Source organism: Kryptolebias marmoratus, linkage group LG22 (genome assembly GCF_001649575.2).
Source record: "Kryptolebias marmoratus isolate JLee-2015 linkage group LG22, ASM164957v2, whole genome shotgun sequence".
Taxonomy (NCBI): Eukaryota; Metazoa; Chordata; class Actinopteri; order Cyprinodontiformes; family Rivulidae; genus Kryptolebias; species Kryptolebias marmoratus.
The window spans coordinates 5,145,478-5,169,924 of NC_051451.1; the positions used below are offsets into that span (position 1 = coordinate 5,145,478).

Here is a 24,447-nt window from a genome sequence, read left to right on the forward strand (position 1 = left end):
GGGCAGCCACCCCCAAACTGGAGCAGTGGCTAAAACAGATCCCAGGAACAACATCAGACATCTCAGTCCAGAAATGTGCAGTTCTAGGCACAGCCAAGATACTGCGCAGAGCCCTCAAGCTCCCAGGCCTCTGGTAGAGGACCCGAGCTCAGAGGATGAAACAAAGACCACCCGTGGGGGGTGAGAAGAGAATTTTTATTTTTTTTTATGACGATATGACGAATACAACTTAATGACACTAACACTATAACACTATAGAACAGTACACTCACCCAAATTACCTACAGTTATCCATTATTGCGCCGCTCAAGGTGGCTGCATGTTGGAGTAGCTCTGTTCCATTCTTTCTGAGATATTGCTTTTGAAAACTTTATTCCTCTTTTTTTCTGGATGTAAAAAACTTTTTTGGATTACTATTTCCTCTGGTATCGGATGCTGTGCAGCTGGAAGGATTTTTACAAAAGCCTTTTTATTTTTGGACATTTTGTTATGATGCGTAACCATGACAACAAGTGTTAAATGTGAAGAACCCTGAACTCCAGTCATGGCCAAAACCAAGCAGACTGCCCATATATCCACCGGAGGTAAAGCTCCTAGGAAGCAGCTCACCACCAAAGCTGAGGGTTCTACGCAGTATCTTAGATGTTCCTAGACCAAGCCATAAACACATAAGTGGTGCCAGTCATCGGATACCCTGCTGGTATAATAACCTGGCCAATGGAAGAGACAGAAGTCACTGACATCAAGACACAAAAGCTCCTCACAGTGCCAGAGGGTTTCACAATAGGTCAGGCACCCTGAGACTGTACACTTAGAGAAAGGAGAGAGGCAGAGGTCTAGGGAGCATCAGAGCCACTATCCAGGATGAAACAATCAAGGAAGAAAACCCCCAATGATTATCTCCTAAGTGAATGTCTCAGACAGCAGAAACCCAATGTGGAAGAGGAGAAAGAGGAATCCTCATGGAAAGACAGGCCCCTGCATGGCATGTACCAGCAGCAGATTGAGGAAGTGGCTGATGTCAACAAGTCCTACCAGTGGCTAGAAACAGCTGGACTGAAAAAACAGCACAGAGGCACCCATCATGGCAGCACAAGAGTAGGCACAATAGCAATAGAGACAGGGGTCTGTCATACCAGGCAGGACCCAAGATGCAGGCTGTGCAAATATGCCCCTGGGATAATTCAGCACATAGCAGGATGTAAGATGCAGGCAGGCAAAGCATACATTGAAGACAAAAACAAAGTGGCTGGAATAGCGTACACGAACATCTGTACCAAGTATAGACTATAAGTCCCGCAGTCAAAGCTGTAGATTCCACCAAGGGTGGTGGAGAGTGGCACAGCTAAGATACTGTGGCACCTCCAGATCCAGACTGACAAACAGGTGATGGCTAACCAACTGGACATTAGAATAGAATAGAATTCCTTTATTGTCAATGAAATTAAAAAAAATAGCAACTCTCGAAGGCAGTGCAAAATATATAAATATAATATAAACTTAATAGAAGCAATAGAAACAACCAGGATGTTAAGAAAATTATGATTGTTCAGGTTTTGGATGAATTTGCGGTGTTCAAAGCAACAACAGCTCTTAGGTAGAAACTGTTTTTAGTCTGTTTGTTCTTATCTTTATTGCCCTGAAACGCCTCCCTGAGGGTAAGAGTTCGAAGAGGTGGTAGCCGGGGTGTGAGGGGTCCCTGATAATGCTGTGGGCTTTCTGGAGGCAGCGGTTCCTGTAGATCTTCTCCAGAGATGGAAGAGGGCAGCCAATCAATTTCCAAGCAGGGCCGTAGCTACCATTGAGGACACCGAGGTCCGGACCTCAGTATTTTTCTGCTGTGTATATAAAAAAATAATCAAAACAACGCTTTTGAATGGCGTGGTTCTCAGCGTAGCTCCACCACTTTACTGTTGGAGGTGCTGCAACTGTGTGCAGCTGCAGCCAAACTCAATGTATACGAAGAAGAGCGCAGCTTTGCTACCTTACTGCTAAAATAAAGACCAGAAGAAGAAGAGCGCCACTTACTTTGAAACAAAACCGAGGTAACTTGCTAAAAATATTCTCCTTCAATTCCACAAAGCTGAAGTTGGTTTCCGATTGCAGCTTACAATTCAGAAAATGGCTACAAACACATCTCCACCCTGTCCCCATTTATAGTGATGGGCTGAATGTCTGGTTTACACCTCCTAAAGTTGACAATCAGTTCCTTCGACTTGGAGGTGTTCAAAATGAGGTTGTTGCCAGTGCACCAGACAGTCGTTCCACCTCCACTCTGGAGATGAGCCCCACCACCGTGGTATCATCACCTAATGATGGTATTGTTGGGGTGGGTGGGGGTACAGTCATGGGTTTAGAGGGTGAAGAGTAGGGGGCTTAGCACACAGCCTTGTGAAGAGCCAGTACTGGTGTTCAGTGCTGAGGAGTGATGGAATCCTACCCTCACCCTCTGGGAGTGGTCTGTCAGAAAGTCCATGATCCCACAGCAGATATTATGGGGGAGACCCAAGTCCCCCAGCTTGCTCATCAATCTACTCAGAATAATGGTATTAAAAGTCAATATGAAGTCCAAGAAGAGCAGCCTTGCGTAGCTCCCACTCTGTTCCATGTGTGTCAACATGGTGTGTACATGAAGAGATGTGACTTCGAACCAGTTTCTCAAAGCACTTAAAAATGATTGGGGTTAGTGGCACTGGCCAATAGTCATTGAGACTGCTAATATTGGGGTTTTTTGGCAGTGGGGTAATGGTGGAGGACTTTAAGCATGGTGGAATGGTGCATTGGGTGAGGGACTGATTAAAGATGCTGGTAAAACTCCAGCTAGCTGGTCTGCACAGTCCCTTGGCACCCTCCCTGTCACACCGTCAGGTCCAGCAGCTTTCAGGTGACATAAGTTTGAGATAATTGCCAGAATCGAGTACCCAGGAGATGAAACAGGACGACATAGTAAGGTAAAGAGTTTATTTACAGCGCACACGGTGACAGAACAGGATCTGGAAGAAAGGTGAGTATTAGTTAGTCCTTGATATGGTAATCTTAGGAGGCGTTTCAGGTTTTGCAGAGTGGCGTATATGGCTTACAGATTAGTGGTCAGGCAGGATCAAAGGTAAGTCCAACGAATTTCCAGGTGAGTATATTTACAAGATGCAGCGACGGCTTGGGGATGGCAGGCAGGCAGAGGTCTCAGACAGACGAATCCGGGTGAGCTCCAGATGAGTAACTTGGATGTCCAAGATGGCGGTTCGAATTCACAGACTCGCAGAGTGGCAGGTTCAGGTCTCTGGTAGCTGATTCCCAGGCAGGAAGGTTTGACAGGTGAGAGCTTCAGGAACAGGTTCACTAGTAGCACACAGAGGACAACAGGGTGAGTAAACTCAAAGGATTCAACACAGTAGGATACGGAGCCAAGACTGTTACCCTAAGGCAAACGATGCATCAGCGATGACTGCTTCCTCCAACTGCCTTAAGAAGCCTGAGCAGGTGTGATGATGATGAGCTGCAGGTGAAGGTAATTAGTAAACTGCCACTCAGAGGAGTCTAGGTAGAAACACAGGTAACAGGTGACAGATTGCCACATCCGGGGGTTCACTGCCTTCAGGGTTCTCCTTACTTCCTGTACCTGTATAGTGATGGTCTGGCTGTGGAGGGATGACATCTGCAGTATGGAGTCTGCTGATGATTCAGCCTCGAAATGGGCGAAGAAGTGGTTAAGCTCCTCTGCCAGTGAAGCATCCCCGAAATTTTGGTGGTATTGCTTGGTCTGACGTTGGTAATGTGCTGGTCCTTGGCCTCTCTGATGCTTCTTTTCAGAGATGTTTGACCGCAGCTGTACAGGTCCTAGTCTCCAGACCTGAAAGTGCTATTTCTCTCCCTCAGCAGTTCCTTGACATCCTTGTTCATCCAGGGCTTCTAGTTAGGAAACACTCGGATATGGCTGACCATTGTGATGGTGTCAACACAGTGTTGGATGTAGCCATACACTGGTGAGGTGAATACCTCCAGGTCTAGGTGGCAGAAAATGTCCCAGTTGGTGCTAGCTAAACAGTCCTGCAACTGCTGAGTAGCACCATCAGACCAAAATTTCAAACTCTGTATTTTGGGGGGTGCTTGCTTCTTCGCTGATTTGTATGCTGGAATAAGAAGCAGTGACATGTGATCAGAGGGAGCCCAAATGGGGCAGCTGAGTGACCCTATATCCATGCTTGATGTTGGAGTAGGTTTTATCCAGTATCTTAGCTCCCCTAGTGGCACATTTAATGTGCTGGTGGAATTAAGAAAGCACTACTTTCAAATCAACATGGTTAAAGTCTGCCGCAATCACATGCACTGCCTCTGGGTGGTTGTTCTGTTGCCAGCTGAGAGCATTGTCCAAGTGGCTAAGAGTCATACTAGCGTTAGCACTGGGTAAAATGTACACAGCAGTCTCCATGGCAAAGGTAAACTCACGCGGAAGGTGCAAGGGCCTGCATATAATGGTGACAAATGCTAGGTTTGCCGAGCAGTGACTGTCAAAACCCGTAGCATTTGTGCACCAGCTGTTGTTCACATAGATGCCTGCAAGGTTGATAGCCGTGTCCGGAATGGATGAATGGACCAAGATTCAGCCAAATGCAACAGCCACGTACAAGTCTGTTTGCTGCTAGATGAAGCTTAAGCTCATCAATCTCATTTGTGAGGGATCTGGCCTTTGAGAGAAAAATGCTGGGCAGCAGCAGTTTATGTGACCCTCTCCGTAGCTGTACCAGAACGCCTGCTTGGCAGCCCCACTTTTGTAACTGAAGAAACAGCTACAAGATAAAACACGTCGTAACACACGTACTTCATGTGGCAAATAGGCCATGTTAACATAATAGTTTATGTAAATTTATATTGTTTTGTGTTTTCTGTGCTCTTTACCTGTTGTGTTGTTGGGGTTAAAGCACAAAGATTAGTTAATTTTGTTTGAAAAGAAAAAAAATACTTGTTATTCATCACCAGTCACTGTTTGACAACTGTGTCAGTAATTCACCAGTAGAGGTCAGTATCGCTCCACCCAAGGTTGAAACGGAGTTCTCAGGCAAACATCGAGTTATTAAACAGGTAGAGAGATGACCGTTTCTGCAATGGATGTATATAAGCACTGTGTAGCAACTGTAAGTTTTGGACCTTAAGTTTTTAAAGGTTATCAAGCTGTCTGCTGGCTCTTTATTGATCTGGTACTAAAATTTACACACTGAAGTTTGTACATGTAATTATTATTGTCATTATTTTCATTGTTAGACCTCATTGACATTTTTGTTCTGTTCTACATGTTGAATCGGCTTCATTTTTCCCAAAGGAAATGAATGGAAATTAACTGCACTTATTTCATTCAGTGCTTTTAAAGAGAAAGCTACAGATAAACTCCCTAAATTGTGACTGTTTTTCATGATTTTGTATGGCACTTGATTGTGTTATCCAACTGTAATTGTTGTGTAATCTTTGCCACCCCTTGGCCTGAACTCCCTTGAAAAAGAGGTTCTTAATCTCAATAGAACTTTCCTGGTTAATTAAAGCTTAAATACAAAATAAGATGCAAATACACTTGTTGGTACCTTTCCATAATAATAATAATAATAATAATAATAATAATAATAATAACAATAATAATTAAAGCTGCAAGCAACGTTGGGCGGCCCTCGCAGCTCAGCGCTGCTCCAGCCTTGCGACCGCGGGAGCTCTGGCGACCGCTATCTACGCTGTTGCACCTTTCCTGCACCGTCCACTCGGTGGCGTTTACAGCAAATGTCCCAAATTGCCTTGAGTCCGGATTAGTACCAGTCCTGTGCCATGCTGTGAAGTTTGACATTCCTACGTCAAACAGTTGAAGAGTTAGCCATGAGCACATGGGCTCTTGTGACCTTGACCTTTGACCTTGTGAACTTGAAGTTTAAAAGGCTGATACTTGACCCATGGGGAGTCTCGTTGTAATGTTTGACCTACCTACTTTGCACCGTTTCAGAGTTAGTCACCCAAAAATCCTTAGTGGGCGGGGCTTAAGTGTTGTCATTAAATTACCACACTAATGTGTGCAACAGTGCTTACTGGTGATGCACAAAAAATCTCATGCAGATCGGATGAGGTATCAGGGAGATATAACTCTATTATAGGGGGAGCACTGGAGTGAAATTCCAATACAATCCTATTGGCCTCTTCAGAGGTTAACAAAGGTCGTTCATATCCAGTTTGGTGCAAATCGAATAATGCATGTGTGAGTTAGAGCCGACCGTGTGTAAACGGGGAGGGATTGGCGTTCGCCATTCTGTCATGCCCACATTATTCAGCCACCAGTCAGTGCTGAGAGAGGGACTCTGCATCATGTTGTTCTGTTGTTCTTAAATTTGTATGAGTGAAAGAGAAAAAAGGACAACCTCCAACAGGAAAACAGGTTACTTCCTGTTGGAAGGGGGCGGGGCTAAAGTGATGTCACAGATTGAACATGTTGTTGTGATTAGTACTAGTCTGTTATGACACACAGAAAGTTTCATTAAGCTTTGACCTTGTATTAAGAAGTTATTCCACATTGATGTTTCATGGCGAATGGTCAGATTTTAAGGCTTGGCCACGCCCACATGCTTTTATGTATAAAAAAGCTTTTGATAACTTTTGACCTTCAATGTCTTAAGACTGAGCTCAGTGATTCTGAAGTCTGTATGTCAAAAGCTGTAGGAGGAGTTCGATCAAATGCGGAGGCTGTTAACGCCCAAAATCGGGTAAAAAGACGAACTTTGATCCAAGATGGCTGACTTCCTGTGAGGTTTGGACCATGGCTCCGGGAGACTTTTTTGTATGTCCTGACATGATACACACATGTATCGTGTTTCACGATTGTCAGTATAAGCATGGCTTGGGGCTGCTTCTTTAAAGATTTATAGGGGGCGCTGTGGAGGAATTAGGCCACGCCCACCAAATATGGCACTGCATTTCTGTTGGGGGCTGGACTAGAATAGATCGTAGTGAGTTTCGTGCTGCTCGGCTCGACAATGTGGAATTTAGAGCCAAACGCAGCGCAACGGCGTTACGTCTGACTTCGCCACGCTGCCATGGCCACGCCCTACAGCGAAAACTCTTGTTGCTTTAATGCAAGTCAGACCAACTTGTTAGCTGTCATCTCACACAAGATCATCTTGATTAGGTCCAGCGAGGTCAGAGATGTAGCTTTCCAAAAAAAAAGTGACTTCCTGTTCTGAGGGGGTGGGGCTTAGATGACGTCAGAATATGACCACATAGGATCATCGGTCATCCTACGGGGATGACTCATGCCAAGTTCGGTGCATGTCGGGCGTTGCGTGTGAAAGTTATTACTTATTCAGGCGTTGCGTGTGAAAGTTATTACGTTTGCTTCGGCAAGTACGCCAAGTTTGCCACTTGGCCACGCCCCCTGAACATGCTCAAAAACTCACGATTTTGATAACTTTTAATCCCCCATCCCTCAACTGCATACTGACCAAGTTTGAAGCCGATCGCTCAAAATCCCTAGGAGTTTGTTAAAGTTCGACGTCAACAAAAGTCAAAAACGGCCAAAATTTGCATTTGATCCAAGATGGCCGCCTCCCTGTACATTTTAGGGCATAAATCCAGGAGACTTTTTTTTCGTCATTTGGGGTGTTCTACCTACGTGCCAAGGTTCCAGGCCTCTACGACTTACGGTTCGTCCTATCTCACTTTAGGGGGCACCGTGGAACAGTTTGGCCACGCCCACTTTCGATTCCATTTAAAACACGTGCCAAGGTTCCAGGCCTCTATGACTTACAGTTCGTCCTATCTTACGTTAGGGGGCGCCGTTGAGCAGTTTGGCCATGCCCACTTTCGACTCCATTTTAAATATGTTAAAGCCTCCAAATTTGCGATCTTGGAGCCAAAACAATAATAATAAGAATTCCACGAAATACAAGAGGCCTTCGCAGCGCTGTCGCTGCTCGGGCCTAATAATAAGAATTCCACGAAATACAAGAGGCCTTCGCAGCGCTGTCGCTGCTCGGGCCTAATAATAATAATAAAAACATTTAATGGCCAAAATGTTCCAGTTTTGTTTTTTCAGTCCCAAGAAGGTTTCTTGGAAACTTTGGGGCTTGTCAACATGCATTTTGACAAGTTTCTGTTTGCTTTTTTGTGTTTTTTTTTTTGCCAGTAGGGGAGCTCTCTGAGCCTTCTTCTATGGAGCCCATTATGTTTTAAAATGCAACAAATAGTGTGATCAGAAAGTGATGTACCTTGACCTTGGAGTTCAGCTTAAATGGTTATGGATGGTTTCCTTGGCTCTCTTTCAACCAACTGCACTGGTTGTCAAATAAACCTTATGTTGCATTTCCTCTTGCGCCTACATCATGGGAGGTTGGCTACAGTCCATGAACTTCATACTTTTTAATGATATTGGCATCTGTTGTTAGAGGAATCTGAAACTGCTTGGGGGTGGTCTTGTAGCCTTTACCTTTAACATGGATATCTATAATCTTTTTTCTCAGTTCTTCAAACAATTATTGCCTTTGTATTCTCTGATCTATGTTCAGTGATACCAGTGGCATTTTTGTTTTCTTTAAATAGTCTGAATGGCTGATGAAAAGCTTGAATGCACATGTGATACTAAGTAAGACAAAAACACTCGTAATTTTTTAGCATATCTATGTAAATTGAACAACATTGCATTTCTTTTCAAATTTTTAACTCTATCACATACTAAATGCATGCATATTAGACGACTGAACATAATCACTTTTCAAGAGAAACAAAGCATTGTTTCATTAAGCTGTAAGGCTACCAACATTTTTTTTTGCATCTGTGGATTGTTTTTTTACATAGACATAGATCATAAGGACCATTTAGAAGTTGGTCTTTGTGGTTTAAAGTGCTGTCTGGGGAAGGAATCTTGCAGAAGCATTTAAATACATCTGTTTTCTGAGATGAGTTTGGTGTACAATGATATTGAAAGCACAAAAACGTATGGTACAGTCTTTAGTAGTTTAGTACTAAATTTACAGTTTAGAATAAATTACCAATTCTAAAGTGTGTCAAATTTTCTTGTATAGATTTTCATCTTAAAAGATTAGTGCATCTTTGGCATTCTTAAACAATTATTGAAACAAGTATATGGACAACTCAAACCTTTGGTATAATCTGTCAAACCACTGTTATTTTTTTAACTCAGCAGTTTAACAAATTACCCTACTTTCTCAAACAATTAAAAATAGATTTTGCACACAAGTTAACTTTAAGATAAAAATCAGTTTGAATACAAAACATTCTGTTGAACTACTTAAAAATATTTTTTTACAGCTTTGTTTTGTTTTCTCTTTTGCAGGCAGACCTGAGTGACTTGGACCTGGAGACTTTGGCTCCTTACATCCCGATGGATGGTGAGGACTTCCAGCTGACTCCCATTATCCCAGAGCCAGAGCCCTTGGAGGCAGCTCATGTAGGATCCATGGGGAGCATCAGCAACATGATCATCCAGCAGAGCTTCAGCAACATCGCCAGACTCTTCCAGCCGCTGACCTCATGTCCTCAGCCACAAAACTGCTTCCAGTCGCAGCCACAAACATCCTGGGCCACTGGACGTAGAAGAGGCTCCAACCAGGAGGCTATGGACCCCCAAGCAAGGTCATATATGATGAGCCACATGCAGAGTCCTCTATACCAAACACTGGCCAGCACACCTTTGTCTTCAATTCAGTGGCCTCCAGATCCAATAATAACCTACCAGAAACAACGACAACAACGGCCCCCAAAGGCCTACATGATGGACAATTTATCAGACAAGGTGCATCCATCTTGTCAGCAGAACATGTCACACCTGTTGCAGAAGCAGAGGTAACAATGTTAATAAATCTTCTGATTGATTCAAATGATAAAAAATATACTAAAAGTTATTTTAGGTGTAAATGTGGACAATATTTTGGGTTCATTCTGACATAATTAATTGTGTTTTGTACAGGTCTATTGATAATTTTATTCATGCTTACAAAGACATGAGTCCAGCCAGAGTAGCCATGGCCAACAGTATTAAGCGCTCCTTTAATCAGATGGCTGAGGTAAGTTTCTCCTATAACACTGTAAATAATATGAATGTTCTTTTTAAAAAAGTCTGAAAATTTAGAATTTCAAAGTTGCTTTAGAGATAACATTTGATATTTGAACAATGATTAGATGGAACTGAAAGTATTTAAATACACAAACATAGAAGAAGAATGATTATAACAAAATAAAATATCTTTATGTACACACAAACTTAATTTTTTTAAGATGTAGAAACAAGTTCCATTCAATCATAATGCAGTGTTTTAGTATTGTGCAAGCTTTTTTTTTCTTTTCAAAAAAGGCTAGCCAACACATGCAAACTTTTCTTTTTCTTGCTTTTGATAGCAATGATAAAACTTTTATCAGTACTTAATTTAAACAGCACTGCAATATTTTTTGCTTTAATTTTTCTGTCTTGGATGGACTTTGATAAGATCACAAGTAGGTTAAAATGTAATTTATTTTAAGGATAGTTCTGCACTTGGGCTGCAAGAGTGTGTACAGCTCCTCTTTAAAGAAACACTGTTTCAGTTGACACATTTTAAACTGATGTAGAGTTATGGATTGGTTTTTATTTTACATAGCAATAGCAATAGCTTAAATGTATTTAAACTATGTCCATGGTGACTGCAGTTAGTTGAGATGCAGCGACCCAGCGTTCTTCCTCAGTTAGCAGCTACTCTTTAGGAATAACTTTTACTCAAACCAAACTTGTCAGTCTGTAACAGTACTGAGTACTGAGTACTGTGGTGGCTGTGGCTCAGTAGTTAGAGCAGTCATCCTCCGATCAGAGAGTTGGAGGTCCGATTCCTGGCAGCAGTTATATGATGAAGTGTCCATGGGCAAGACAATGAACCCCTCCGTGCCTCTGATGTAAAGCAATGTTTACACTCTATAGAATGATTGATTGATTTATTTAAATGATTTGAATGATTTATTCAGTTTAGCTTTGTATGAATGTGTGTGTGGATGGGTAAATGAGGACACAGATTGTGTTATAAAGCGCTTAGAGCTTTGAGTTGCCTGACTAGCTAGAAAGGTGCTATATAAGTACAGACCATTTACAGAACAGGCTGAGCTCCGGAAGGGTTTCACTTGTTCCCAGACACAATACACCATCAAGAACCAGCGACAGCGCTGTGAGAGATGGCAAAAATAGGGCAAGCAAGATTAAAAGTTGCTCTACAAAACCAGCAGTTGCCAGTGGTTTTCTCACCAACGCCCGCTCCCTGACAAACAAGATAGATGAGATTAAACTACAAATTGTCAACAAATGAATGAGCATCTTTATCATGATAATAAGGAAAACCTGACTGCACAAAAACATTTTGGACCAAGCTGTAGAGCTTTTGGGTCAAGTTGTAGAGTTTTTGGGTCACACCTCAGACTCTGGCAAGAAGACAGGAGGAGGGGGGTGCATATATAAACAACAGCTGGTGCACTAACACAGCTGTTACTGAGAATCACTGCAGTTCAGATCTAGGGTTTTTACTATTAAAAAGTTGACCATTTTATCTACCCAGGGAAATCACTGCAGTGTTCGTAGCTGCTGTGTATATCCACCCACAAGCCAATGCTAATGTAGCTATGTGCAGACTTCATGATGCCATTAGGAGAAACAGAACAAGCAACCAGATGGCTTTTACATTGTAAGAAGTGATTTCAACCCCACAAACTGTGCTCCCCGGATTTCATAATAAGAGAGACAATAAACTAAGAAAAAACAAAACATTAGATCAGGTCTATGCAACACTGATAAATGTTATAAAATGCTATAAATGCTACAAATTCCATCCTTCCCATCCACCTCGCACCATCTATCACTGTTCTTGACACCAGCTTACAGGCCCCTCATCTTCAGGTCAAAACCACAGTACAAGTCATTACACCACTGGACGGAAAAGGCCACATTGTCCCTGCAAGACTGTTTTGAATACACCATGTGGGAACTCTTTGAACATCCAGATATTGAGTTTTACACCTCATGTGCTGTCATATGTCAACTTCTGCATAGATGATGTAAGCACAAGAAAACAGATCAAACAATTCCCCAACCAAAGATCCTGGTTCAACAACACTGTCAGGTCATTGCTCCAGGTCAGAGATGCAGCACTGAAGTCAGGAGACAGAGGGCCTACAGGAGGCAAAGCGTGGATCTGAAGAAAGGCACCATGGCTGCTAAAGTCAGATATCAAGCAAATAGAGGCAGGCTTCCTGAAAAAAAAACCTTCGCTCCATGTGACATGACATTCAAAATATGACAAATTATATCCAACACCACAGCATCCTTTGCCCCACTAACACCTCTGTCCTAGATCAACTTTAAACCTTCTTCTCTCACTTTGAGGAGTACTGCAGACAGGTAGAGGACACATTGTTGATACCATCAGAGCATGACCACCCTGTCATCCTCCAGCAGCACCAGGTACTGCAAGTCCTGCACAGCATCAACACCAGCAAAGCACCAGGACCTGTTGGAGTACCAAGGAGGGTGCTGAAAACATGCACCAATCATCATGCTACAATATTTGTGACTATCTTTAAGTTCTCGCTACATCAAGCCATAGTCCTTACCTGCCTGAAACTGCCACCATAATTCCTGTGTCCCTGACCCTGGTGATCATGAAGTGCATGGAGATACTGTCACCGAAGCATATCAAGGCCTACACTCCACCTGGCCTTGACCAAGATCAGTTCGCCTACAGACTTGGCAGATCCATAAATAACACCATCTCCATAGCCCTGCACATTGCCCTCGGACACCTGTGGCAGTGATAAAGGTTGTCTCTAAAAGTCAATCCTTTGTAGATGTACATCCAATAATTACTTTCTGAATGTTCCATTAAAATCCATTAACTGGTTCATAAGATATTTTGCTAGCAAATGAACACACATGCAATGACTGTTCTTGATTTCTATGTACTCGTTAATGTTAATAAAATTTGGTAAATGTTCTTCAACTACCAATAAATTAAAAAGGCTTTTAGTGGGAGTATAAGTGTATGAATTACTGCTTCTGTATCCACAAAAATGTTAAGACTTAATTGTAACTTTTTTTTTCTTTTTTACTTTTTTTTTAGGGTGAAAGAAAGTCAACAGAAATCATATGGAAGAAGGTGAGGGGTGATGGCTGTATGGATCGCTCCCTCAGCACAGGATCACTGACAGGTAAATGTGTGTGTTTTCCTAACCTGATTTTGTTTTCTTTTACCCATCAGTTAGGTTTTTAATAGTGCTTGGCAACGATTAAAAAATTTAGTTGTGATTAATCTCAAGATATTTTTAGATTAATCTCAACTAATCTCATTATTATGCACAAAATAAAATTTTGACTCAAAGATGTTTAGAGTATTTTTAAGGTAGTGTTTTATGTATGTAAACAAAGCTTCAAAAAATTTTCAAAAACTTTAAACAAAAAAGGCACTTTTTAACAGCAGTGTTCCTCTAGCAATTAAAGTATTTCTAGTAACATAAATGAACATCATATCAAATATGAAACCAAAATTATTTGCCAGGGCAAGAATGTTTTTAGTTTATTTGAGAGAAAAAAAAAAGATACCTTCAAACCCAAAACCACAATCACAACAGATGAACAACAAATTCAAAACAATTTGTATTTTTTCTGAAATGTTACAAGAAGATACATTTTTAAATCAGGGAGCAACATGAACAGTTTATATTCAGTAACAAGTGTTCTTGTTGGAGAAAGGTAAAGTGCCCAACCTCAATAAGAATCATAACAAGAAAACACATAGAGTTGACTGTGCAGGAGAGATTTTAGTCTTTATAGTACCTGTTTGCACTGGATTTCCTTTGGAAAATCTTAGAAAAAGAAATTAATGATGAAGGCTGAGTAATGACTCAATAACAAATTAACTACAGTTATACAGTCCTCTGATTGTACCTTTCCTACTCCTCTGCACTAAGCCAGTTGCTGAGACACACAAGGTCATTTACATTTTCTACACTTCCTAATGATAAAGAAATTCTCTTTTTCTGTACAACATTGCCAGCAAGAAAAAACAGCCTTTCACTTGGTACAAATGTTACAGGTGTGGCCAAGTATTTCTGTGCAAGGGAGGCCAGCCTGCTGTGTTTTCCTTCACTACTCTAAGGGACAAGCCTCTAGACTGATTGTGGGCTCTGCTTTGTACTGACACACACTGTTCTCAAAAGAGTTTTCCTACTGTTCAGAATCAAGCAGCTAATAGGGCACACTTTTTCACTGATGGCTCTAATGTTGTTACTTCCACAGATTTATCTGCAACACCCCGCCATTCTTAAAGTAGGTTAGTGATTAAGGCCCACACCTCACCCCTCTCAAGTCTGGGTTTGCACTTGAGATCTTTGAATCTTGGGTCTAAAGGAGTAGTAATCTTCAGATATACAATGTTGGCATTTTGCTTGTGTGTCTCCAGGTCTGCTATAAATGCAGTCTTGAAATTGACCACATAGGCAGGATCATGATCAGAGCACTTCATGACCCAAGAGAGATGGCAAAAAGCAGGCAGGACAACAGAGTACGAAACATACTTTTGTCTTCCCAGAATTTCAGTCACATACCTGCAACAACAAAAAGTCAAACCTATTTCAGTCAAACTGCATTGCATTCACATACTTATATTGACAAAAAAAATGTCCTTCATATATTTCTGGTACATTTACACACACATACATTATTTATTTCTTAAAACAAGAAAATGAAAAAAAATATGAGGTAAAATAAACCTGTAGTTGACATGGCAATCTTGGTGTTGTGTGTGATAAGGACGTGTCTCAGTGGCAGTTCATTTCTGCGGACACTTTTTATCATGTCCAGAGTTTAATTCCATCTGGTTAGAACCCAGCCATGTCCAGTAGTCTCCATTGAGAGAAACAGTTGGTGCTTGTTGTAGCTCTCTCTTTTTCATACAACATGTGAATTGTTCTTGTGATAATGTACCGCAAGTGAGACTCATATGTACTGTCAATTGTCCCAGTCGTAAGGACATCACACAGATCTGCATCTTCCACAATGCAAATTGGCCTGTAGCTATGTACTTTGATACAGCATTTGTCAGCATGTCTTGTTTTTGTCTATTTTTCTCCCACATGCTGCATCCAGCCTTGTCTGCACTGTTTGTTGTGGTGGGAAATTGGCTAGCATCAACAGTGTGTTTTGAATTTCAGTGATATTTCAGGCTCAAACTACTCCTGTGGTAAGACAGTTCAGCATTGCAGTGCTTACAGATAAGATAAGATAAAACTTTATTGTCCATAGAAATGGAAAATTTGTTTACATAATCTGTCCGATGCCTCCCGTAAAACCCATAAAACACATATCACACATTCATCATAATCATTTAAAACAAAGCCAAATGTGATCTGCACTAGTAATTTCATTTATTCTTCCTCTGGTTTAACAGTTTGATGGAATATGGTATAAAGGAGTTCTTGTACTTAATCCTTCTGTGACAAGGCACCCTGAATCACCTCCCAGATGGCAGAAGTTCAAATTCACTGCTCAACACATGAGTTGGGTCCATAGAAATTTTGTCTGCCAGTCCTACAACCTGTTTTTCATACAGCTCCTTGAATTTGTTCTCCACTGAATGACCCATGATTTTGGAGCAGATGTTAAGGAGCCTCAGTATCCTGTTCTTCAGCTGTATTGAAAGGCCACCAAACCACACTGAGCTGCCATACAGTAACACACTCTGAATGGTAGCTGTGTAGAAATGGTCCAACATGACTGCACTAGTTCCAAAGGATCAAAGCCGCCTCAGGAAGTAGATCCTTTGTTGTAGTTTGTTGCACAGACAATCCACGTGAGCAATCCAGGAGAGGGCACTACTCACATATACTCCTAGACATTTAAATGATTCACTCTGTTTGACAGTCTCCTGATGTATGACAGCCAGAGCAATGGTGAGTTGAGGTTGGCCAAAAATTACTTCCTCAGTCTTAGCTGAGTTTATAATGAGTGCATTCTGGTCACACCACTCAACCAGGCTTCTCACACAGTCATGGTACAGACCTGGTTGTTCCTTGCCTGACAGTAGAGCCACTAATGCAGTGTCATCTGAAAATTTGATTAGATGATGGTTAGGTGCCCTTATGACACAGTCCTTGGTGTAGATGGTGAACAACACAGGGGAACTTACACAACCCTGTGGAACCCCACAGTTTGTGGTAGTCAGGGGAGAATATGTTGTTTACCTTAACCAGCTGTAGTCTGTCTGTGATGAAAGAATGGTACCAGTGGATGAGGTGGGAGTTGACCCCAAGGGTATGCATTTTTGAAGGGCATTAAGTTATTTTTTATTGTATTAAATGCGGAGGAAAAGTCAATAAACAACACTCTTGCATACTAGTTTGTACCTGGTGCAGCCAGATGTTTTGACACCAGATGCATGAGGGTGGCCACTACATCTTCTGTGTTCCTCTTTTGTTTGTAGGCAAACTGGTAGGGGTCTAATTTGTCCTAGACTGATTGAATTAGCAGGTGCAGGATAATTTTTTCCAGTGACTTAATTAAGAATGAAGTTAACGCCACTGGTCGAAAGTCACTGCACTCTTTAGGACAGGTTTTCTTTGGAAGTGGGATTGCATGTGACGTCTCCCAGGCTATGGGAACAGTGTGGGTATCCAGGGATTGCTGAAACATGGGCTGCCATACTGCTGCCAGTTCCCCACTGAAAGTCTTTAAAATGAAGGCACTGAATGTTATCTGGGCCAGAGGACTTACGTGCATTAAGATGTTGAAATGTGCTAGCCACTTGTGTCACTGAAATTACCACTGCATCTTCAGGCTGTATTTGGACTGAGCTCAGAATATCATTGCAGCTCTCTCCACTCCCAACGGTGTCAAAATGAGTGAAGAAGGTGTTAAGTTCTGCTGCAGTAGCAGTCTAATCCCGAACAGCAAGTGACAGTGGTTTATCTGCCATCCCAGCCATGGTCTTCATAGTCCTCTACAATCTCCTGGAGTCCTTTGTGTTGGACAGCTCCTCCAGATATTTTCTGTGGGCCTCTCTTGACTTCCCTATTAGTCTCCTTAGTTCCTTATCCTTCATTTTAAGTTGTGCTATGTCCTTATCATGAAAAGACTGTTTCCTCTGATTTATCAAGTGTTTAATATCCTTAGTATAACTGCTCCCAAGGGTGTTTCGTCTGGTGCAGAATAAAGCCACGCTCCAACTGATGTTTTACCAGCCTTTAATCTTCTTTTTTGGCCGCAAACAACGTGAAAACTATCAAATACAGATTAAATACATGTTAGCAGATTAACATTCACAACCACGTTAACACTTACAAAAATAAAAAAAAATAAAAAAAATAAATAAAATAAATGTATAACATACCGTGTGCGCCTTCTGACCAAACGTTTAGGAGATGTTATTGTCCATATCTTCCGTCTTAAGTAAACTCCGACGTAACTTATTGTCTGAGCGTCTTTAGCATCTTCTAGAAGCTTACGTCTGCTATCGGTCACATGATCAGAGCTTAACCGTGTATTGGTGCAATACACTTTTTTACCAACAGGTGTCAGTAATACAACATATTAAAATAAATTCTCATATTTACAAAGGAAATTAAACCACAAATAAACAAACAAACACCTTTTCTTTCTGCGACAGCTAAATTAGTTATATATTTTTTTTGTCTTTTTAGAGATTGTGGACTCAACACAAAAATGTATATAATCACTTGTCACTGTGCATGCAGAGTCTAAAGTGTCTTCCCTTAGCACCTCCCAGTTGGTACACTCAAAACAGGCTGCCAGAGCCTCTTTGTTTTCCTGAGACCAAACATGTATAACCTTATTCACAGGATTTCTACTCTTCAGTTTGGTCTTGTATGTGGGAATAAGGTGCACCACATTATGATCAGAGTTGGAGATTGGTGGTTTACATCTCGACTGCTATGCTGTTTTGATGTTTACATAGAATTTTTCCAGTATATTTTGTTTCCTTGTTGTACATTTGACTACCTGATAAAATCCTGGCAGGACTTTATCCAAGTTGCATGTATTTAAGTCTCCAAGGACGGTGGTAAGAGCGCCTGGAAACTTTTGTTGTAAATTGCACACATGATCTGCTATTGAGGCTGCAGCATGATAACCTTTTCTGCTTGGTGGCACATATACAATGAATAGCAGTATACATCCAAATTCACGAGGCAGGTAAAACGGTCTTAATCCAGGTGCCAACATTTCAAAGTCACTGTTGCATATGACATGTCTGACTGAGAACTGGCGACACCACCGCTCATTAATGTATGCGCACACACCCCCACCTTTGCTCTTTCCTGAGCTGTCAGCCCGAACAAGAGTGAACCCGTACAAGTTTAACAGTGAGTCTGGGACTTCTGCGTGGAGCCAGATTTCAGTAAAACATATGAGAGTAGCCTCTCTGATTTCAAAGGAGTACCTTGCATAAATCCTTAATTTGTTGATTTTATTCAGGACGGAGCGAAGATTGGCCAAGATCAGTGACAGAAGCACTGGTCGAAATTTTCTCTGCCGTAGTCTCCTCCTGATGCTGCCCCGCCTCCCTCGCTTCCTAGTCAGGATTTGCTACATTTCTGTGCCCACAGTGATTTAAACCCGGACGCCAGAGCAATTCCTCCATTGACCCAAATGACACAGCTCTTTTGGAATATTATCCAGCATCCTTTCCAAAAATTGCACCGATGTGATGGTAATTGTACTCTATAGAGCCAAGAGAGCATTACGGTCATAAGCAAAGGCAGGTTGTTGCATGCTGTTTTTGTCGCACTGTGTCAGCAGTGTAGCCCCACACACAGAATATTTGAATCCACAATCACAGTCCAATGATTAGGCAATTAAGCAGACCATTTGGGTAAAAAACATTTTCTGCAGTCTCAATTCTCACTGTTAGCCCAAAAAAAAGGGGGCAAAAAAACCAAACACACACAGGAGCAATCAAAGCAGACATGCACGTCGCCAACTGAGCAGCACAGTCATCTTAGTTTTACTTCTATTCAGCCTGCCATCAGAAAAAAGTTTTAAAATAATAATGCCCATGTAAAAGTCTGGTACCTTTTTCCATGTTTCTGTCGATGCTGCTCAGTTTCTAATAGGGTTCATGTGAGCGTTCAATCAATCAACTTCATTTATAGCGTTAGGTGGATTTGGGGGCGTTGCAGCAGCTGTACAAAACAAAGGGTCTCATTGGTTGAGACACACAATGATGCCCATCCATAGCCAGTACTGATCAACATCCCACCCCCCTTGAACAATGTGTTTGTCTGTGTGTGTGTTCGTAGCCAGTGAGCAACAGACTTAAAAATTAAGAAAAAACAAACAGCGTTAACGTGTTAAAAAAATTGTCTCTGTTAAGTATTGACTGTGTTAACATGCCCAGCACTAGTTTTTAACATTTGACCCTCCCTTCACAGATTCAGGGATGAGCAGAATAATGCACAGCAATGCAACTCCTTTTCCCAGCCCTCAGCAACAACACAGGAAATCTCAGTATCAAGGAAATGGGACAAGTGGTGGAAATGAGAAACTCTTTTCCCCAAAAAGCTGCAGCTACACGGATTATAACGTACTTCCTTCTAACAAATCAGAGGGTGAGCTAAAAGGGTTTTAAAAACAATCTCACTGCTTGCTCATGTTCTTTTCTTTCTATTATTAAAAACTGCAAAAAGCTTTTAATTGAGTTTATTGTAAAACAAGTGGAAAATAACCTTCCTTTGCAGTGATTTTTAATGCAAATTAACATCAGTTTTTATTCATTTTCCAGGCATAGCGAGTCGTTTGCTGGGCTCTTCATTTGAGCCCTCATGTTTGCCAGAGTTGACCCGTTACGACTGTGAGGTTAACGTCCCACTGCAGGGCAATCTACACCTCCTCCAGGGCTGTGACCTGCTGCAAGCCCTGGACCAAGCCACTTAAATCCCCAAGTCTAACCCTCCGTCATAAACCTGGACTTACACTCAGCTTTGAGCCTCAACATGCAGCCATTAATAAGTCTCTCTTCACCTGTTGTGCCTCTAGGCCTTCTGACAGTCCTAAGATTAAGCTACCTGTAGAATACAGTTTTCATGACCAAATCCTGCCATACTCAGCCCACTGACTTTGGTTTTCCTATCCTTTTTGTAGTTCTTTAAATAAACTAAACATGCAGAGTCAGACTACTTTTATCCCTTTCCACCCCCAAACTTGTGGCTTAAATTAGATGCAATTTCAGTAGAAGAGCTGCCATGCATTGAACCAACCACATCGAATGACGTACATAAACTATATAAGAAACCCATGGGTCACTGGGTGGAAACATAAAGGTCAGTGCTGGCTATTTAACAGATTATATAATATCACTCTCACCTGTCTTGTGTTTTAAAGAGTTCTGATACTGGAATCTCACTGGAGTTGGTGGAGAAATGCAGCTCTGTGTTTGGAAACACAGGCCTGAGATTGGCTCTAATTATTGAAGGGGGTGTTAGACTGCTCTAGAAACCACCTTTGCAAGAACACCTCCAGCCGTGCACACCAACGACTAGCTGATTCCTGCTGAGGCAGTACAGTCTAAGCAGCTGCCTTCTCTCTATCAGGAAGCAGCATTGAGAACATATTGCACTGCCTACACATTAGCAGAGACACTGTGTTCTTTTACTTCTGTTTATTCAACCAACTTGAGCCTTTTCTAAATGCAGACATTTATCATCCTGTGTCATCTTGCCTGAATTTGTCCCATCTTAGTCACCATAATATGAACTAGTTCACAGCAGCATTAGATCTCAGTAGTGTATGCTTTAGAATTTTATTTTTTACCCATCAAAATCAGTTTGTACTTTGGTTCATGATTCTTTTTAGTTTTGATTAACAAAATATTTGATTTGAAACACTGCTGTATTAAATTAGCTTGCTTTCTTCCTATACACTTTAGATTCATACTCAGCCAACCGGAAACTTGTTTTCTGTATCTTTCACACAGAAATAGTAGTAAAACAATAAGCTGTAATACATGTACTCCAGTGTAAATGAAATATTAGGTTCTGGGTTATTTTTTTCCCCATATTTTTTATTTTAAATCTATAGTGTGTTTGAACATGTAGGAGCTGGAAAAAGCAGCTTGTGTGGTAACAGGGTATTTTCTTATTGTGACATTTATATTCAACAAACTAATAGCTTGCACAAAATGGATGTAATTTGCACAATTTTCAAGCACGTCAGACAAGCAGGAAGAAAAGCAGTGGTTTCCACAGATGGCAAAGGGAGCTGATAAGAGGTGCTGTTCATGCATCCATGCAAATATATGCTCATTTGAATAACTTGAGTCAAATGCAGTCCATACAAATTACTTGCAGTAAATTAGTTCTATGCAGTGGCAGACTTTAATTTCCATCTCAGGACTGACAAGCTGCATAATCCCTTATGCACAAAAAGTCTGCAGTCAAATCATTAGTTTAACAAACATATTAAGCTGCATTTTGAAGCAAATTGGTACTAATGGTTAAGTTGAAGTTTGATGGTTTCTCCAGCTTTTGTGCTATAAATTGTTACAGAAATTGGCTTGTTTTTACAATTTAATGTCTCTTGTATAAGATTAATCTAAAAGCCAAAGATCTTTACTTTACAATCATTTAGCAGAGAAAAATCAAATACTTAATGGAGTATTTTCTGTGTGCAAAACAAAGTTGCATTGCCACTAAAATATTGCAGAGAATAATATAAATAAGCTTCCTGGAATGAAAGAAAAATGTTTTGTATGGTAAATGGAAAGAAACTTGAGCACTTAAGCTCATCGACAGGGCCTTAGGAAGGATCAAAATGCTGTTTGGCCTATTGAGAGGAAGCTTTAAATATCCAGATAAGAAGAAGAATGTTATAAGTGCAGCAAAGCCACAAAATAAAAAAAAAGACATTTTTAAAAGCTGCTATTGGTGCACTTTTAGAAACCTTGGTTGCCCCTATAGAACCCAAAGGTCAATCCTATGATGATCTGAGCTCACCACTTCACATACCAGAGTAAGATCAAAAGTCAAAAGACAGCAGCAAATCCCTGATTATTTTTTTGGACTCAATGTTTGTACATAGCTAAGGTGTCAGTGCAGCAGCTTGTGAATGCAGGTATTTTTCTTTTTACAGTTTATAGGACAAGGCCAGTTTATCGTATCTCACGACAAAGTGGCTACCAATGCCACAGAGCTTTGTTACAGATTATTCTTATTATCATTATTAGCTCCTAATACATTATGGATGAAGAGATTTTCAGCCAAATGATATCAGCATGCCTTCAGAGAAATACATTCTTGTCATATTTCGTTCTTTTGATCTCAGTATTTTTTCTTTATCTGTCTATATTTTAAGATAAATGTCTTTCTGTTGTGACCACTTTTAAACTATGAAGCTTTGTACACATACACAATATGTATTTAAAAACAAACTAATGTTAAACACAATGTTTTTAGTGTTTAATTTGCCTGGTACTTTATCCTGATCCTCTTCCCCCACCCCTTTCATGCTGATAAATCAGGACCCTCAAAATGCTGTTGTCTCTCATGTTTGTGTTGTGGTGGCTTTTAATTTTCATTCTTTTCTACTAAAATATTTATCAAATCTGTTGGCTGTTTACTACTATTGCTGTTTTTACTTTACAAGAAAAAAAAATAAGAATTAAAAAATAAATGTAAACATTAGTTTTCTAAGTTTCAATTTTAAGATATGTAGCATTTTGTATATTGTAAAGAAGTTGGAATTGCCACATAATTGCATAGTTTTTCAAGTTGCGTACATTAAGCCAATGGTGCTTCATGTGTCAGTTTTAGAACTTGTATTCCATGTCTTTGATCCACTAACACTGTGTTTTTGATGTTCTCTTGTTTTATGTTGTCTTTTTGTTTTAATCCATACAATGTGCCTTATTATGACTTTACGTAATGAACATGCAGAATTCACCCTTCAAGTGCACAGTTTGTTCCCACCATCTTTCAACTTTGGGGGACATTATTGAAGAAAAACCCAACAAGTTATTTTTTAATTTGATAATTTTGGGGGTAATTTGTTTCAGAAAATTGATATTCTTCCCTTTGGTTAGTAGCTTTAAGTTAATTTCGCACATTAAAGAAAATGGTTAAAATAAAGCCAACATACTTTATGAAGCAGAAATTAAACATAACAATTTGGATGTTTGTAATAATACCTCCTGAGGTTTTTCTAATTGCCTGGTCCTTTTACTTTTTTTTTTTTTAGCCCTCTAATAGAATAAACATGCTACAGTAGGTCCTCCGGTAACAATGAATCAAACTTTGATCTCCAGCTTATCAGAAGGTGAACGCCTACCTTGTGGGTTTTTGGGTTTTGCGGGAAATGATGTGACTGCACAGAATAAGCTGAGCTCTTATTCTAGTTTACCTGAATGTTCTTGTGAGCATTTCTTTGGCCACAATATAGATGATGTCTGCAAGGTGTAAAACTGAGTTTACCATCATGTAAACTTCACAGACTAACATGTAACCAGTACAAACTATTATGTCATTGAACTGTAAATGGTGTCATCTTGTGAAATTTTATTTATCTTAATTACAAACCAGAAATATTCTGTTAATTATGAATTAATATTTTAAAGTCAATGTCACTCTGTTTTCAGAACACTTTTTAATGTTAGATTTTATAAGTATATTATTATAATCATTTTTTTAAAATTAGATACATTTACATAGTTTATCCCATTTAGTTTATCACTTGAAGTTCTACTTTTGAATTCAGCTAACCAAGCAAATGCTATTTTTAGGAGTTGAAATACATTTTGGAACATGGTTAAATAAAATAATAAACTAATTGACACTTCTCTTACTCTTATCTAAAATACTTTGTGTTTTTGTTAGTTATTATATCAGACAAAGTCCAATAAACCTGAACCATGAGAGTTTTTCAAATCAAGCTGCCTTAAAATTGAAAGTTTTGGAGGTAGAATAGGTAGTACAATTCAAAATATTAAAGTTCTGTGAATATATTGTTATTCACAGATGTTTTATTGGTCAAGTATAAGGGTGCCTCGTATTTTAAAGTTAAAAGTAAAAATCAGTTTCTGATTTTAGGGTAATGTGTAGTATTTTAACCTTTTAAAATGATTGAATTATAGGTTTCCAAGAAAAAGTACCTAAGAGTTTTTAAAATTGCTGAAACTAAAATCATGAAAGTGCAATATTAACCAATTGCTATAGGGTTTTATTTCTTTTTTTGTGAGACCAAAGATGGACAAGCGGGAAACAAAAGCACAGTGAAAAAGATACTGCAGTGATTTTAGTTTTTATATCAGCTCAGTATTTTAAAAATGGGCTGCCTTCGTGCACATGGAAAGAGTTGGTTTAATGGAAATTAGTTTTTGAAACATTTCTACACAGAGAAGAAATCTTTTTTTTTTTTTAACAAACTTCTGGTCCTATAGCTTCAGACAGAAAAAT

General features: G+C 40.2%; 1 protein-coding gene across 1 annotated transcript in view; it reads left to right on the forward strand.

Moving 5' to 3' along the window:
- Positions 1-24,238, forward strand: part of epas1b (endothelial PAS domain protein 1b) — a 132,434-nt gene extending 108,196 nt beyond the window's left edge. The window contains exons 12-16 of the mRNA XM_037973431.1: positions 9,317-9,825; positions 9,950-10,046; positions 13,113-13,200; positions 19,435-19,611; positions 19,785-24,238. Of these exons, the coding sequence (XP_037829359.1) occupies positions 9,317-9,825; positions 9,950-10,046; positions 13,113-13,200; positions 19,435-19,611; positions 19,785-19,936 (1,023 nt within the window). The 3' untranslated portion in view covers positions 19,937-24,238. The remainder of the gene's footprint in view (positions 1-9,316; positions 9,826-9,949; positions 10,047-13,112; positions 13,201-19,434; positions 19,612-19,784) is intronic.
- Positions 24,239-24,447: the final 209 nt, after the last annotated feature.